Source organism: Balaenoptera ricei, chromosome 8, assembly GCF_028023285.1.
Source record: "Balaenoptera ricei isolate mBalRic1 chromosome 8, mBalRic1.hap2, whole genome shotgun sequence".
NCBI lineage: Eukaryota > Metazoa > Chordata > Mammalia > Artiodactyla > Balaenopteridae > Balaenoptera > Balaenoptera ricei.
This window is the reverse complement of record NC_082646.1, coordinates 101,757,104-101,774,231: the sequence shown is the minus strand read 5'-3', so window position 1 is coordinate 101,774,231 and position 17,128 is coordinate 101,757,104. Positions and strand designations below refer to the sequence as shown.

At 49.6% G+C, this 17,128-nt stretch overlaps 1 protein-coding gene across 3 annotated transcripts; it reads left to right on the top strand.

The window, feature by feature from the left end:
* Positions 1-318: 318 nt before the first annotated feature.
* On the top strand, positions 319-16,842 carry SLC43A3 (solute carrier family 43 member 3). Of its 3 annotated transcripts, none has more exons than XM_059929703.1 (13): positions 319-385; positions 1,472-1,839; positions 2,214-2,343; positions 4,885-4,931; positions 7,295-7,371; positions 7,597-7,689; positions 8,824-8,963; positions 10,066-10,160; positions 11,213-11,386; positions 11,612-11,731; positions 15,046-15,232; positions 15,868-15,991; positions 16,603-16,842. In XM_059929703.1, exons 2-13 carry the CDS (start codon positions 1,656-1,658, stop codon positions 16,702-16,704), a joined length of 1,473 nt encoding a protein of 490 aa, XP_059785686.1. In that variant the 5' UTR covers positions 319-385; positions 1,472-1,655; the 3' UTR covers positions 16,705-16,842. The 3 variants fall into 3 exon arrangements, with proteins under 3 accessions (XP_059785686.1, XP_059785685.1, XP_059785684.1); XM_059929702.1 differs by lacking the exon at positions 319-385 and adding an exon at positions 627-796; XM_059929701.1 differs by lacking the exon at positions 319-385 and adding an exon at positions 627-840.
* The last annotated feature ends 286 nt before the right edge of the window (positions 16,843-17,128 follow it).

Sequence of the window (17,128 nt, the reverse complement as noted above, 5' to 3'; positions counted from 1 at the left end):
TGCAACTATAGAAAAGCCCGGCGCAGCAACGAAGACCCAGAGCAGCCAAAAATTTAAAAAAAAAAAAAAAAAAAAAAAAAAAAGATCTTAACTATCTAGGGCCAGAATCCTGTTTTCTCCATCCTGAATTTCCCTCAGGGTGCACCGTCTGGTCGGCCGCAGGTAGTGGAATGGCAGGCAACACAGTCACTGAAAGGCCAGGCACCATTTTTTTTTTTCCTGTCTGCACTGTCTAGTTCCGGCTCTTGGTTCTCTTACTCTGTGTTGGGATTTGCTGGCAGCGCTAGGAGCATGAGATCAGGAGAAAGGATTGAGCTCCTGGGCAAATGGGGAGAAACATATTCTGTGCCCACCCGCGTGGTCCCGGTAGAGCACAAGGAAGAAGGTGTGTGTGTGTGTGTATGTGTGTGTGTGTGTGTGTGTGTGTGTGTCTGCAGGTAAGCCGTCTGTGTGTGTGCTGCGACTGTGTGATCTTTTCCGTGGGGCTGCCTGTCTGTGCGCAACAGAACTAAAAAACTATCTCGGTCAGGGGAGGGAGGAGGGGCAAAGGAGCTGAGAGGCTGCAAGAGGATCAAGAGAGGGAAACAGATGCTGCTGGGGTTAGAGTGACAGGAGGGAAGGTCTCAGGGCGTGGTCAAAAAGAGCACGGGATTGTGAGAGCTGGAGAAGAAGGAAGTGATGGAGAGTGGGTCGCGGAGGACCTCTCTGGCCCCGCCCATCCCGGCCCTTCCGGGATCTCTGGGGGCGTGGAGGGTCTGGGAGGGGCGAGTGGAGGCGCGAATCTAAACCTCGCAAGGTACGGTGCGGCTAACCCCGAGAGCTCCGCGAGGAGGCCAGCGGGTAGGACGCGGCTCGGGGCCGGGGCCGGGGGTGCGGGCGGCGGGGCCGCGGGGACGAGGCGAGGGGCTCTGTGGCTGGGCAGACCTCGGGGCGCCCCTGCTGGGAGGGCCGCTGACCACGTGCTGGAGGGGGAGCGGGTGGGGGTGGGGAGCGCTTTCCTGGCAGATGGTGATGCGAGGAGGGGCGCTAGGAAGGGGGTTATTGGGAGTCCTAGCCGAGGGTCACGGAGGATCGTGTGGAGGTGGGGATATTTTTGCCCTTAGACTGGCCTGCGACGTGACTAACCGGACCATGTGACCTTGGGAAGTTGACAAAGTCCTCTGAGCTTTTGTCAGTGAACTGAAGATAAGAAAACACCCACTTTGCCAAGTTATTGTGAGGCTTTGTGAGGACCTGTGTAAAGTCCCTTATCCCCTGTTCCTGGCTCACAGTTGCTGTTGTTATTTTAGTGGCCCGTCTCCAGAACTGGGGCTCAGATCCAGCTTCCCGACCTGTTGCCAGCTGTGGGATGGAGAGGCATTTGCAGCTGTTTCTAACACCTGGCCTCTTTGTCTATCCCACAGAGAACCTTTGTCCACCGCTACCTTTCCCACAGCCCTGTGTACCAAGCAGCCTCTGCCTTATTTTACAGGATCCAGGGAATCGCCCACTGATGGTTTTCACCCAGGCCTGAAACAGCCAGCACCAGAGAGCCACCTGAACAGAAGCGCCTGCCGAAGGAATTTTCCAAGTGGCTCGAAAGCCGGGCTTTGCCGCTCCTGTGGTCAGCCCAGGAGGCCACCAGTGGGATTTGAGGATCGGCTCCACCTTGGACCATGCAGGGCCAGAGGCTGCCCCTTCGTGTGGCCACCCTGCTGACGGGGCTGCTGGAATGCCTCGGCTTTGCGGGCGTCCTCTTCGGCTGGGCATCCCTGGTGTTTGTCTTCAAAACAGAACATTACTTCGAGGAGCTGTGTGAACCGAGTGCCAGGCTGATGGGCAATGCCACGGGGCTGGATGGTAAGGGAGGAGGGCTTCTCTAGGAAGCTGAGTCTGGTTCCCCGGTGGCGGGAAGGGGTCGGAAGGACTCCACCCGCTGCCTCCTCTGCCAGCATGTCTATGGTGAGAGGAAGGGAGTGTCAGCTGCCCCTGCCCTCAACCTTGGTCTCGGAGGTCCCCGGGGAGGGAAGTACCGGCTCCCAAGAGGTAATTAGGGGCAGTCACGTCTCCACGTACCTAAGGGAGAACTTATTCTACCAGGCAAGCTGTCCGAGATGGAAGAGGCTGCCCTGGACGGGAGCCAGGCTGGGTGCCGGCCTGGCAGGAAGGCTGGGATGGATGGGAGGTTGGCCCGTCTACCCTGGGCTCTTGAGATCTGCCTTTCTCTCCTCCAGACTGCAAAGCCCAGGACGAGCGCTTCTCACTCATCTTCACCCTGGCATCCTTCATGAACAACTTCATGACGTTCCCCACTGGCTACATCTTTGACCGTTTCAAGACCACCGTGGCCCGCCTCATAGCCATGTAAGTCCCAAGGGGATCTGAACAGGGGTGGGCAAGAGGAATTCTGGCATCAGCTTTGTTTGGAGGGAGACCCAGGCCAGGCAACTGGGTATCCCTGCCCCAGCAGCCCTGCTAGAAACTGCCCAGGGTGTGGACTCTGTCTCGACCTTCCCTCTTCCCCACACTCCTGCTTCCCTTTCTTCACCTCCTTCCTCTGTTGCACGTGACACTGCATGCTGTATGATATGCTGAATCGAGCAGGAGCCCAGGCCTGCTTCCTGTGAGCGCTGGCCCGGGACAGGGTTATGAAATTAGCAAAGCCTAGAATTGTCACTCTCGGGGCTTCCCTGGTGGCGGTCCAGGGGTTAAGACTCCGCGCTTCCAGTGCAAGGGGCACCAGTTTGATCCCTGTTGGGGAACTGAGATCCCACATGCCGTGCGGTGTGGCCAATAAAGAAATAAAAATAAAAATAGAATTACCACCCTCGCCTTCATGCCAGGGACCTTTGTCCTCATCATACCCGAGTGACTCATTGCCATCCTCCTTACCGCCACCATCACTCCCCAGAAGCTTAGGTAGTAAGGCGTCCTGGGTGTCTCCAGCGGTGGGATTTCAGTTTCCCTCTGACGGGAGGGGAGGCCGTGGGGGTCCATCCCATGCAGACGAGTCACGGAGGGTAAGGGACTTGCTGGCTCCACAGGGTGCCACCGCAGCTGGCCAGGTTCGGTGATAAGCAGCGGCCTGCGGGGGAGCTGATAGGACCCAGAGCCGGCGCCTCCCGGGAGGCACGTGAGAGGCCAGCTGTCAGAGGGACCGGAGGGTGGCTGGACCAGGAAACAGCCGGGCAGGAAAGCAAGTCCTTGGCTCTCTAAGCCTTTGGGTGCACGATGACTCTGTCAGTCGCTCTTGGAATTTGGTCACCTGTCTCCTCCTCTTGCCCGTCCTTCTCTGCCCACTCCCTCTTCTCCAGCCTTTAGTGTGTTAAGAAAAACCCAGTCTTCCCACCCGTGTTTCTCCTTTACTTTTACACAGAACTCTGCACTTCTGGTCACCAAATGTGTGGGAGCCTTTCCCACACCAGGCAATACTGTGGCACCAGCTGGGTGTCCTATCATTTAACTCAATTCTGACACTGTCTACCTGGAGATATAGCATCAGATCCCACAGGTTAAGGGCTCAGTCCCACCAGACTGCCCTCCACCTCAGATGCCAATTGCAAGTGGTAGGTCCCCAGTTTACCCACAACTTCAGCTGCAAACCTGGGATTCCTGTGACCTCCTCCCCCTTGGATTCAGTTATTTGCTAAAGGGCTCGCAGAACTCAGGGAAACACATATACCAGTTTATTAAAGGATATGATGAAGGATACAGATGAACAGCCAGATGAAGAGACACATAGGGCGAGGTCAGGGAGGGTCCCGAGCCCAGCATCTCTTCTGTCCCTGTGGAGTTAGGGTGCCACACCCTCCTGGTCCATGGCTGTGTTCCCCAACCTGGGAGCTCCCCAAACTCCATACTCTTAGGATTTTATGGAGGCTTCCTCATGTAGGCATGATCAATTATTAACTCCATTTCCAGCCCCTCTCCCCTCTCTGGAGAAGTCGGGGGCAGGGCTGAAAAAAGCGTCTAATTATGGCTGGTCTTCCTGGTAAGCAGCCCGCATCCAGGACCCATCCAGGGTCACCTCATTAGAATGAAAGATGCTCCTAGTTCTCTTATGTAGGAATTTATAAGGGTCTTAGGAGCCCCGTGTCAGGGACTGCGGACCTGGACCAAATATGTATTTCTTATTATAAATCAGAATGTCACACTTAAGCACTGCTTTTATTACCCCATGCTTCTAAGAGAGTCCCATAACCTTGGGATCGTGGTCCTTAAACAATAACATTGTAGAACTTTAAGCTTAGGGCCTAGATCAGTCAGTCCAATCATCTCTTTTTTTTAAATGGTTAGATTCTGTTTTTTTTTTTTTTTAATTTTTTTAAATTGGGGTATAGTTGTTTTATAATGTTCTGTTAGTTTCTACTATACAGCAAAGTGGAGTTCCCTGTGCTCTACAGTAGTTTCTCATTAGGTATCTGTTTTATACATATTAGTGTATATATGTCAATCCCAATCTTACAGTTCATCCCACCACCGCCCCCCCCTTCCCCCGCTTGGTGTCCATACGTTTGTTCTCTACGTCTGTGTCTCTATTTCTGCCTTACAAACAGGTTCATCTGTACCATTTTTCTAGATTCCACATATATGCGTTCATAAGCGATATTTGTTTTTCTCTTTCTGACTTACTTCACTCTGTATGACAGTCTCTAGGTCCATCCACAAACATCTCTTCATAGAAGAGGCTGCTGAGGCCCAGAGAAGGGCAGTGCCTTGCCCAAGGTCACACAGCAAGAGGAATTAGAACTCAAGATTATGATTTGTAAACGAGGCACTAACCCCTTTCTTCAAGGGCTTGGCTGGTTGGGACTTCTAGGTGGGAGGACCTTGGCTCCACGCTCCCTGCCCCTCCAGCTTTCTCTCTTGTTGACCGCATTCTCCATCTGCCGTTCTGTGTTCCAGATTTCTCTACACCAGCGCCACGCTTACCATAGCCTTCACCTCTGCAGGTGAGTGCCGTCGGGAGGGACACAACCTCAGGGGCAGCTGGTGGATGGGCAGGTGCAGAAGGTAATGGGCAGTTATTCAGAGATCCACAAACTTTTCAGCTGGAAAGAGTCCTTGAGAGGGTTATTGCTGGTCTATAAAAACAGTTTAGTCTAGTGAGACGTGCAAAAAATAAGGACAGTGGAGGGGTTGCTTCAGAGAGAAGACTTTATTCAAAAGATTACATCCTTCCTTTTGTTATGTATTAAATGTCCTCTCTCTCTTTTTTTTTTTTTTTAATGAAATGATAATATGAATGGCAGTTTTTGAAAATATCCTGACTTAGCCGGGTACAAACTGATAACTCTAGTGTAGTCAGAAGTTTTCTTTTCAAATTTTACTGGTCTATAAGTGTCTAAAATTCCCAAAGTCTGGGAATTCCAGTCTGGTGTATTCCCCACTTCCTCCATTATGTAGAGGAGAAAACAGGTCAGAGAGAGACCCTTCGCAAAGACTAGCCAAAGGCCACAGAGCAAGTTAGTGGGAAGGGGTCCTGGGACCCTGGCTGTGCTCTTTGCTAGCATCTCAGTTATAGAGGCCAAGAGATGCTTTCCAGTATTCCTCCCCAGTGTCAGATCACGTGGCTCAGTTTTGGGGTTAGGAAGTAAAAGTACCTAACTCTCCTGTGTCTAGTACCTGTGCTGAAGCTGTTACTTCATTTGTGTTCAGTGAACGCAGGCTGACTGAGGGTCTCTCTCTGAGCAGATCTCATGAGGTAGCCTGGCACCTCAAGCCAGTTATTTTAAAACCACTCTGCTCATCAAACTGTCTTCTTACCTAAAAGCCTAAACATGATTTTCAAGTGGCTGAATGTGGAGGTGATAGCTGGGTATGTTTGACTCACATTTGTGAATCACTGGAGTCACAATATTCCCTTTCCCTCTAAAATAGGGCTTTTTGGTTTTGGAAAAAGCATGCTATTGTGAAAGGAATCTCAACCAACCTTTAGTGCATTTGAAGACGTACCTTTTATAGAGACAGAAATTGAATGGTAAAGAGTGTGAATGCTCTAAAATGAGCAGGTTTACAGTGCCTCTCAAAGTATGGAACAAAAGTTACTAGGATAATAGTTACTTTGGAGAATATTCTTAGGAAGCACACATGTGCTGCATTAACATTGAATCACCTGGTGGGAGAGTTACTCCCTTTTTATTTCTCATTCAGCCCTCTGATTTCATGCACGAGAGTCTTGGTTTGGGGCTGGGATGATTTTAACACTATGACAAGAGCAAGTATCAGGCTTTGAACATTCTGAAGTTTAATAACAGTGTTTTCATTGTATTTATTTTTACAGTTACCTCCTATTCACAACAAGCAACACAAGTTGCTTTTCATTTATACTAGCGATATAAAGTTTTCTCTTTTTTTGGCCGTGCCACAGTGGCTTGTGGGATCTCAGTTCCCCGACCAAGGATTGAACCTGGGCCACGGCAGTGAAAGCCCAGAATCCTAACCACTAGGCCACCAGGGAACTCCCAATATAAAGTTTCGTTTAAAAATAATAGATTTCTTTTGGATAAAAGTGAGTCAACTTAAAAAAACATTTTTTTTAGCAAATAAGACAGGTGTGGGTTATGGCCCAAATCATGAAGGTGGGCAGAAAGAAGGCTGTGACTTGGGAAAGACTAATTTACGGAGGGCTCCCTAGTCCTGGGCACTTTAGTTGTTTTTAGTTCTGCTTTCTTACCCAACACTTGCCAGACCTGTTAGAATGATTTTTTTGCATGTCAGTCTTTCCAAGGGCAAGAAGTATTTATTCATCCTGCATTTCCAGTGCCAAGCACAATGCCTGGCACAAAGGAAATGCTCAAAGTTTAATGAACAAAAGAGAGACACCCAGATCTCACAGCGCCTGGTGAGGTGGGAAGAGCAGGGACTGTTATTCCCATTTATCAGATGAAATGACTGAGTCCCAGATTCAAAATCTAGCTCAAAGCAGTGAATTAGAGGCTGGACTCAGGGACTGAATCCAGGCTTCTCTCCCCCACAGTGTCAAGGATGAATAGAGGGGCTGCTTGTGGTTTAATGAGGGAAGGGGGCGGTGGGTTGAGTCGTGCCTCTCTCTGTAGACATCCACCCTGCCAGAGACCAAGGGTCATCTTTGATGAGGAAGAGGGTGTCTCAGGAGACCTCTGCAGGGTCCCTCCGCAGGGGCACGTGAAGGAGCCTTGACCAGGACCCTAAGATCCTTGGAGGATGCTGGGAGGCTGCCTAGAATTGGGGTCCTGAGCCCAGGATTGTAGGGAGCAGTTGGGGGCCAGAGTTCGGGGCTGCATGTTTGGGTTGCACTGTGACACCTCCCCATCTCTGTCTTGGATTGTTCCAGACTCAGCTGTGCTGCTCTTCCTGGCCATGCCCATGCTCACCGTGGGAGGAATCCTGTTTCTGATCACCAACCTGCAGGTGTGAGCCTGCCCTCATCACAGGCACCTGGCCGGAGGTTGGGGCGGGTGGAGGGAGGGAGAAGCACTTTGCTACATGGGCTGCCTCTGATGGGGTTGGCCCAAGCCAGGGTGGTAGCTCCTGGGGTGGAGGGTAGGTCTGGGTATGAGGGCCTGACACTTGCCGGGTGCACAGGAAAGATTTCACGGATAAATAAGTGATTCAGGCTGATCGTGTGTTCTCCAGATCGGGAACCTATTTGGCAAACACCGCTCAACCATCATCACCATGTACAATGGAGCATTTGACTCTTCCTCGTCAGTCTTCCTTATCATTAAGGTAAAAGATAGCAATAGCCCATGTCTATCTCCCCTGCTGCTGGGGAGCACCAGGCATCCATGACCAGCCTCCAGGGTGCAAGGCAAGAGCCTGGGCCAAGACTCATTCTTAGAAACAGGTTTCAGCCCCTCATTTTTTTTTTTTAAATTAATTAATTAATTAATTAATCTATTTTTGGCTGTGTTGGGTCTTCGTTTCTGTGCGAGGGCTTTCTCTAGTTGCGGCAAGCGGGGGCCACTCTTCATCGCAGTGCACGGGCCTCTCACTGTCGCGGCCTCTCTCGTTGCGGAGCACAGGCTCCAGACGCGCAGGCTCAGTAAGTGTGGCTCACGGGCCCAGTTGCTCCGCGGCATGTGGGATCTTCCCAGACCGGGGCTCGAACCCGTGTCCCCTGCGTTAGCAGGCAGATTCTCAACCACTGCGCCACCAGGGAAGCCCCAGCCCCTAATTCTTACACTGACTTTTTGTGTGATGAAATACACCCAGGGACTTCCCTGGTGGTCCAGTGGTTAAGACTCCACACTTCCAAAAAAAAAAAAGACTCTGCACTTCTACTGCAGGGGACGGAGGTTCGATCCCTGGTCAGGGAACTAGGATCCTGCTAGCTGCGCGGCAAAAAAAACCCCACCTAACGTAAAGTTTTCCATGTTAACCATTTTTAAGTGTACAGTTCAATGGCATTAAGTTCATTCATGTTGTTTTACAACCATCACCGCCATCCATCTCTAGAACTCTTCTCCACCCTGTAAAACTGAAACTCTGTGCCCATTAAACAATAATCCCCATTGTGGGTACCCCCCCATCTCCCCCTTGCCCCTGGCAGCCACTGTCTTATTGTCTATTTCTGTGAATTTGACTACTGTAGGTACCTCATAAGTCATATAGTATTTGTCCTTCCGTGACTGGGTTTTTCCATTTAGCGTAATGTCTTCAAGGTTTATCAATGTTGTAGCAGGTGTCAGAATTTCCTTCCTTTTTAAGGCTGAATAATGTTCCATCGTATGTATGTGCCACATTTCCTTTATCCATTCATCCGCAGATGGATACTTGATTTGCTTCCACCTTTCGGATGTTGTGAATAATGCTGCTGTGAACGTGGCTGTTACACTGACCTTTCCTCTCCTTTTTCTGCAGCTCCTTTATGAACAGGGCATCAGTCTCAGGGCCTCCTTCATCTTCATCTCTGTCTGCAGTGCCTGGCATGTTGGGCGTACTTTCCTTCTGATGCCCCGGGGGCACATCCCCTACCCGCTGCCCCCCAACTACAGCTACGGGTAAGGACTATGAGCTGGTGATGGTGTGCCCAGAACCCCTCATCTCACCTGGAGTAGGAAGCAGGGATGGGACAGACATGGTAAGGCAGCGGAAACCTGTCCCAGGAGAGGAGGACTAGACCAGGGATGTATTAGTTAGCTACTGCTGCATAACAAACTACCCCAAAACTTAATGGCCTAAAACATTAAGCATTTATTATTTCCACAAGTCTATGGGTAGCTGGCTAGTTCTACTGATCAGGGAGCTACTTGGATGATCTTGACAAGGCTTCTCATGCCTCTCATCATCTGGTGGGCTAGCTGGGGGCTGGCTGGTCTAGGATGGCCTTACTCACATGGGGTTTGTCTGGCCATTTGGAGTGGCAGGGATTTCTGGGTCACATGGCTTTTATCCTTCCACAGGCTAGCTTGGGCTTCTTCACATGGTGGTCTCAGGGTTCCAAGATAAATGCCAAAATGCACAAGGTTTTTTCAGTTTTAAGCTTAGAATTGTCACAACATCACTTCTGCTGGGTTGTCTTGGCTGAGCAGCTCACAAAGCCAGCCCAGATGGAGGGGACAGGGAAGTAGTCAGAGCTGTATTGCAAAGGGTGGAGAACAGAGGAGGGGAAGAAATGGGACCGTTTTTGCCGCCACTCATCAAAGCAGTAGAGAGAGGGCATTTGTTTGCTGTTTGGCAGCCCCATGTGCTCTGATTTCATCTCACAGTAGTCCTGAGATACGCATACTTATCTCCAGTTTCCAAATGGGAACAAGGAGGCTCAGAAGAGTTAGGTCTGAGCCATGTTGCACAGCCCCAGGAAGAGGCAGAGCTGGGGTTTGAACCCAGGCCTGTCCTATTCTTCCTGCACTTCGGTGGTTCCCAAACATTGCTACATATTAGAATTGCTGGGATTACTTGGAGATCTTTAAAAAATATGGGAGCCTGTCTCCCATGCCCAGACATTCTGATTTAATTGGTCTGGGCTGTGACTTGGGCATTGGGGTTGTGAAAAGGTGATTCCAATGTATAGCGAAATGTACTATCCCCAACCCACCAGCCTGAATCTGAGGCTCAGCTCACAATTTTTGGGTCAGGCTGATGGGGCTTCTGTTTCCACAGCCTGTGCTCTGGGGATGGCCCCGGAGAGGAAGAGAAGAAAACGGTTGAGTCCCAAAAGCTGGAGCTTTCAGAGGAGTTCATTTCACCAAAGAAAGGTGAGCCCTACTGGTTAACCCATTTCCACTCCAGAACGTGGCCTTTCCCCGCAGCCAACTTGGTTGCTCACCTCCAGAGCTTTCCCAGGGACTCAGAATCAGGAAAGGTCAGGTAGGGAAAAGACCTGCAGGATCTTCTCAACCCCCTCAGTTTATAGGCGGTCCAGAGAGGGGCAAAATTTTTGTCTCATCTCTCCTTTTTGTCCCCCTTTTCTTTCTCATCTCATCATACCCCTTCCCCTCGCAGCCAGTCTTCCATCATTTGCCTTCCCTTCCCCCCACTCCTAAGTCTGCCTTATTTGTCCCCATTTCTGCAGGTCCCCTGGGTCTGCCCTCTCTCATTGTCCCGTCTCCATCACTGCCTCCTTTCTCTCCTCTGTCTGTTTTGGGTCTTTGGTTATAAACATCACAAACCACTGCTGGTTAAGGTAGAAACGAGAACAGGATTCTGGGAAGTTCACAAAAGCAAGGGCAAAGTGCACTTGCCAGGCTCCATCCAGGAAGAGTAGAACCAGGATGCCTCTGGGGGCCCCAGTCTAAAATCACAGCCAGTCTGCCTCTCGAGGAGAATGATCAAATGGGTCAGCCTTGGGTGAGGCATGGAACGCTTAATTCACAGTCCCATCTGGACTGTGAAGAATAGGGCAGGGGGAGATTTCCAGAGGAGACTCAGGATCCTGGTACTGAAAGAAAAGAAGGGGATATAGATCAGCTGAAATACTAGCTGTCCGCCGCGAACCCTCATCTCTAACTTTCTCCTCTCGTCTTTCTTTTCATCATCCTGGCTGAGAAAGATCAGGAAAGTGTTAGTGCAAGAAACGTCATTGAGTCCAAGCTGCGATAGATCAGATTTCGGCAGGCAGAGGACGTGGGAGGCTCATTCAAGGTGGTGGGGACAGGATGATGCGTCGAGGTGGCGTTGTGCCCAGGAAGGCAAGAAGAGCAGTTGAGCTCAGACCTCAGGCTGTCCCATCAAGACCCCTACACTCTTGCCCATCCCTGCCCCCCAACTTTAATTGTAACTCTTGCCCAAATCTTCCTCTCCCCACCAGAGATCCCAAGAGCAGGGCAGCAGCAGGAACCCCGCTCTTTCCGGAGCTACGCTTTCTCTCGGCGCTTTGCCTGGCACCTGGTATGGCTGTCTGTGATACAGTTGTGGCACTACCTCTTCATCGGAACCCTCAACTCTCTGCTGAGCAACTTGGCCAGTGGGGACAGGGTACTAGGTATGTGACGAGGCTGGGAGGCAGCACATCTGAGCATCACAGCTGGGGACTTGGAACCTCGAGCCGCGGGGTGCTAAGCTCAGCAGGGCTCTGTGCTCCAGAGAAAGGTCTGAGCAGGGGTGTGGCGAGGAGGGTCAGGCAGGGCAAGGGCCGGGTGGGAGGGTCCTCTCCTGTAAGGCACTCCTGGAAAGTTCTTACCGCCCAACCCCTCTCTGCCCTCTGCAGTCAGCACCTACACAAATGCCTTTGCCATCACTCAGTTCTTTGGAGTGCTGTGTGCCCCCTGGAATGGCCTGCTCATGGATCGGCTTAAATACAAGTACCAGGAGGAAGCAAGAAAGACAGGTGAGACCTGGGCTCCAGAGGATCAGGGAACCAGGAGGGGAGAGATCTTTATTTTCCTCCATGCCCATCTTCTCTTTTCTTCTAAATCCTTTTCTACTTGCATCTGTCCATTCATCCATCCATCACTCATCCATCCATCCATCCATCCATCCATCCATCCATCCCTCATCTGTCCATTCATCACCCATCCATCCATCATCCAACCAGTAGTCACTGAGTGCCAATTATATGCCAGTCACAGTTCTAGATTCAGTAACGGACAGGACAGATATATCCTTGTTCTCAAGAAGCTGTTCTCAGTCTAGAGAGTGGAGAAATGCCAGTAATCAAGCTTTACAGTCCATGAAGTAAACCTGCAGGGAGCTATGAAACAGAAAGAAAGGCACATAACCTGTTCTGGGTGGGGATGGTATGGGTGTCAGGGAAGGAAGTCTTCCTGGAGGAAGTGGCATCTAAGCCAAGACCTAAAGGAAGAGTAAAGAAGTGAGAAGATGAAGAGGAGGGCCTTGGGAGAGTGGCCCAGGAGTACAGAGGAGTCAAGGTGGTGAAGGGGAGAGTGAAACATTGAGGAATCTGAGGAATCCCAGAAAGTGATTCGGGCTGGCCAGGGCACAGAGGGGTGGTAGGGAGGGGGCTGGAAAGACGGAGGTAAGAAGGGACAGGCAGTGTTATGCCAAGGAGCTTGGACATGATCCTTGGACAAGAATGGAGGAGCAGGCATGCTGAGGTCTCTCTTTTTTATTTTTTTTTTTGGCCTTGCACCTCACGGCTTGCGGGATCTTAGTTCCCCGACCAGGGATTGAACTTCGGCGTACTCAGTGAAAGCGCAGCATCCTAACCGCTGGACCGCCAGGGAATTCCCTTTACCCTTGTAGTTTCATCTCTCCCACTCCTCCCTTCCGTGAGCTGCTTCTCCTACCGCTGCTGGAGTATTTTAAAACAAATCTCAGACATCAGATCATTTCATCTGTAAATACATCAGTTTGTAGCTCCAGCAAATAAGGCCTCTTTTATTTAAATTAAACATCACCATAATATCATCATACGTAAAACAGCCCCTAGTCATTTCTTAGTATCATCTAATAAGGTAGTCCTGTTCAAATTTCCTTAATGGTCTCAACTATGCCTTTTTACAGTTGGTTTGTTCAGATTCGGATCCATACAGGGGCCACACAATGTACTGATGTGCCTTTTAGATGTTTTTAAGTCTCTGTGTCCCCCACCCCCTTTTTTCCCTTAGTTGTTCATTTATTGAAGGAACTAGGTTGTTTGTCCTGTCAAATTTCCCACATTTTGGATTTGGCATCCTTTTCATGTAAAAACGTTTCTTTGATTGGGTCTTTCCTGTAAACAGGCAGATTAATATTTTTATTAATATTATTATTTAATATTTTTTGGCAAGAATAATTCAGAGGTGGAGCCGTGGGCTACCTACACGCTCTCGTCAGCAGGCCCTTGGTACCCGTAGTTTTGTTCTTATGATGTTAAGATTGATCACTGGGTTCAGACATTGTCAGTCTGATCCGCCCATTATAAAAGTTTCCCATCAGCTGCAGGCCTAACGATTTTAACAGCTATTGATGATCGGTGCCTAGACCCATTATTTTATTAGGGTTGCAAAAAGGAGATTTTCTATTTCTATCTTTCCTTCTGCTTTTAATAGCTAGAATCCCTCTAGAAAGAAAAACTTTCCTTTATTAACTATTTCATTACCCTGAAATAAATGAATGGTTTTTCCTCTATTTACTAGTTTTAGAAAAATGAGTTGGTGCCTTAGAAACTTCCAGGGGTAACCATTCATAGTTTCTCTTTTAAAATCTCATTTTAAATATATTTGACATGTTTCAATCCATTTGTGTCACAATTCTTCTTGATGCTCAAATTGTCTCATCTTTGACTATTGGCAACTTTACCAATCCAGTATCTGTGTCCTTAACAAATAGTCCCATTAGTTTTAGAGAGTGTCTTTCCCTTCTGGCACAAGGAGATATTCAGGTCCATTTCATTGGGTATGTTTCCTGGCCCATACCTGAAACCAGCCATTTCTCCAAATAGCCCTGGGTCCCTTTAAATGAGAAACGGTATTTAAAGACTGCAGTTTGGATGCTAAGGTTTCTAATTCTCCTGGGTTGTCATTGCTTTTAGGCCTCTGAGGTAAGATATACATAATTTTTTGGATGAAAAAATACATCATGAGTATCCACTACTGATATATTTTTTTTTTCAGTACTGATATTTTAATTCAAATTTTACTTCCTTGATTTTTACATTTGTATCTCTTTTCCTCTGAAAATCATGGTTCCTAAAATACTATAATATATACTATATTAATATATATACTGTATATACATACACTGTATACTATATACACATACTATATATATATATATAGTATTTTAAAAATATATTTTATGCATAATTACTGGTTTAGCATCATCAATACTATTAATAATAGTATGATTGCTGCGTGCTGTTTCTCCCTTCCTCCCTCCTTTCTTTCCTTCTTTCCATTCTCATCCTGAGGATACATCCCATAAGAGCTGTCAGTCAAATTACAGTATTTTAAGAGTCACCAACTTGATATAAAGTTATGTTCATTGGTTTCACCTTGTTGGATTTTTTTTGGAATTGCTTTGCTTGTTTTCTTCCTATTATTTTAATTTTATTTTAAATACATTTGCATATCAAACATTGACATTATTCCTAAGCCGAAACTATGAAACAAGATACAGTCAAAGAAGTTTAGTTTCCTTCTCTGTTCCCTGTCCTCCATTCCTTCCCTTGTTAGGTAATTGTTTTTGTTTTTGCTTTTCCTTAAAGACAGACTCTATGTATGTACAGTTTTTCTTTCTTAGATAAAAGGCAGCGTATCGCACACGCTGTCCTGCAGCTTTCTTTATATAACTCTCTGTCCTGGGTTTGTCCCACAGCCAGGCTCCCTCCTTCTGCCTTTAACCGCTGCCTAGTTCTGTTATGTGACTGCAGCATAGTTGGTGCTGCGTTCCCCTACTGCTGCTGATTTGGTTGGTTTCCAATCTTTTGCTATTACCCGTGGTGCTACCCAGAGTGTCTGTCTGTGGGTTGAGGGGCCTCCCTGTCAGGAGGTCATTGTGATAATCTATGAGTGAGTGATGCTGGCCTGTAATTAGGATGAGTCGCCGGGGTTGGAAACGAGTGGATACATTTGAACGATATTTAGGAAGTGAATTATCAGCATTTGTTGATGGCCTGGAGATGGGGCATGCGTGGAGAGAGGGTTCAGGATGACCCCCCTGCGGGCATCCACGCAGCCTCTGCTCTTCCCTTTGGCCCAGGTTCCTCGGCCTCGGCGGCGGCCCTGTGCTCAACAGTGCCTTCGCTGGTCCTGACGTCTCTGCTGTGCCTGGGCTTCGCCCTCTGCGCCTCCATCCCTGTCCTCCCCCTGCAGTACGCCACCTTCATCCTGCAAGTGATCAACCGCTCCTTCCTCTACGGGGGCAATGCTGCCTTCCTCACCCTCGCGTAAGTGGGCTTGGTATGCGTCACGTGACGGGGGCACCCTTGGGGCAAAGGGAGGTGTGCTGGGGGCAAAGAAATCAGGAGGTGAGGACCAGAGGTGGCCAGAGGAGGCACACAGCGTCTGGGAGCAGGTATAGAGGAGGTGGAGGCTGGTGGGAGGGTTAGAGCCTTCATGTACATGAAAGCTCTTCATGTCTGCTCCCCTCTGCCTCTGTTGTCTACCCTGTGAACTCCTATTCACCCTCCAAAGCCCACTTCTGTTCCAGCTCTCCCAGGGAAGAGTAGAAAGAAAGTGTCTTTCTTTCCTTGTGCCTCTCTATTCTTGCTTCCTCTGATAGTGCATGCATCATCTAGCATATAGCGGAATTATTCATGTGTTTTTTCCTTGAGACCTCCCGGGTCACAGCCGGTGTCTGGGTCCATGCTGCTTCCCCGGGATCAAGCACGGTGCCATCTCTTTGCTCTGTCGTTTGAAAGCCTAAGCAAAGGTGAAGGAGGGGAGCTGTGTGGGTGTGGGTGGATGAAGGCAGGCTTAGGCTAGGGGAGTAGGGGGCTGACCAAGGCCCACCAAAGCCATGCCCCTACATGGAGAGAGGGTCCCCAGAGCTCACTGGAACCTCGTTTGTCTCTCTGCCCAGGTTCCCTTCAGAGCACTTTGGGAAGCTTTTTGGGCTAGTGATGGCCTTGTCGGCTGTTGTGTCTCTGCTCCAGTTCCCCATCTTCACCCTCATCAAAGGCCCCCTCCAGAATGACCCGTTCTATGTGAGTACTGTGGCGGGTTGGGGGACCCTGGCCTTAGACCAGCAAGGATGTCCAGATTGGGGCAACTGTGTTGGTCCCCAGCAGGGGGCGCCCCCAACCTGGCTGGGGTGGCCTGGGTGTGGTCCCTGCAGGAGCATTTCTTCACATGGGTACATCCTTGGTCTTGCTTCTCAAACTGGGGTCAGTGGGAGTACCCTGCCTTGTGCTGGGGGTGGGGGTGGGGTCCCTGAAGCCAAAGGGTTAACGTGGCACAGCTTCCCAGGTCACTGAATACTCTCTAGGCCTCTGTTTTTTCATCTGTGTGATGGGCATTGGGACTTCCCTAGCGGTCCAAGGGTTAAGACTCTGCTTCCACTGCAGGGGGCGAGGGTTTAATCCCTGGTCAGGGAACTAAGATCCCACATGCCACGGGGTGCGGCCAAAATAAAAGGCATAATATAATATTCCCCTACCCCCCACCCACCCTGCTGCATGGGGCAGAATGGAAAATAACCAAGAGTCCATCCCAGAGGGCACCACTGGGTCTGAGTGGAAAGTAGAGGATAAACCAGGCAGAATTCTGGTCCCTCCACTAGTGGTGGACTTGGCCTCACTGCTTTCTCTCCCTCCAGGTGAATGTGATGCTGGTGCTCGTCACTCTTCTGACGTTCGTCCACCCCTTCCTGGTGTACCGGGAGTGCTGGCAGAAAGAAAGCACCCCTGGGGTCGCCTAGTTCAGAAGCCCTCACTTTTCAGCCCTGAGGATGTGTCATCTTCCTTCACCTTTGAGCACCCCGTGTCCAGAAAGACTTTGCCCACCCAGGCTACTTGTATAAAGTAGCCATTATTTTTTCTTAAAACGAAAAGACATATTTAACTGTCTACCAAGCCTTCTTATCGGCAAGACAAGAAGCAAAGTCACGTGGAAGTTCTTAGTTTCAGGGTAGGAAGCGCGTGGCCCTGGCAGATGCTTGGCCCGAGGTGGGGTGATGTGATGGGAGGGTGTATCCCCTGCTTCTCCGGCCCTCTTTGTCTCTGAAGCCCATGTGTGCCTGGGCCCTGTGCTGCCGGGTAAGTTTCCAGGTGAAGAGTGAGGTTGTCGTGGCCTCAGCTTTGCCCCCCTGGCATTCAGAAGTGGCACCCAGCTCTCCGTCAGAG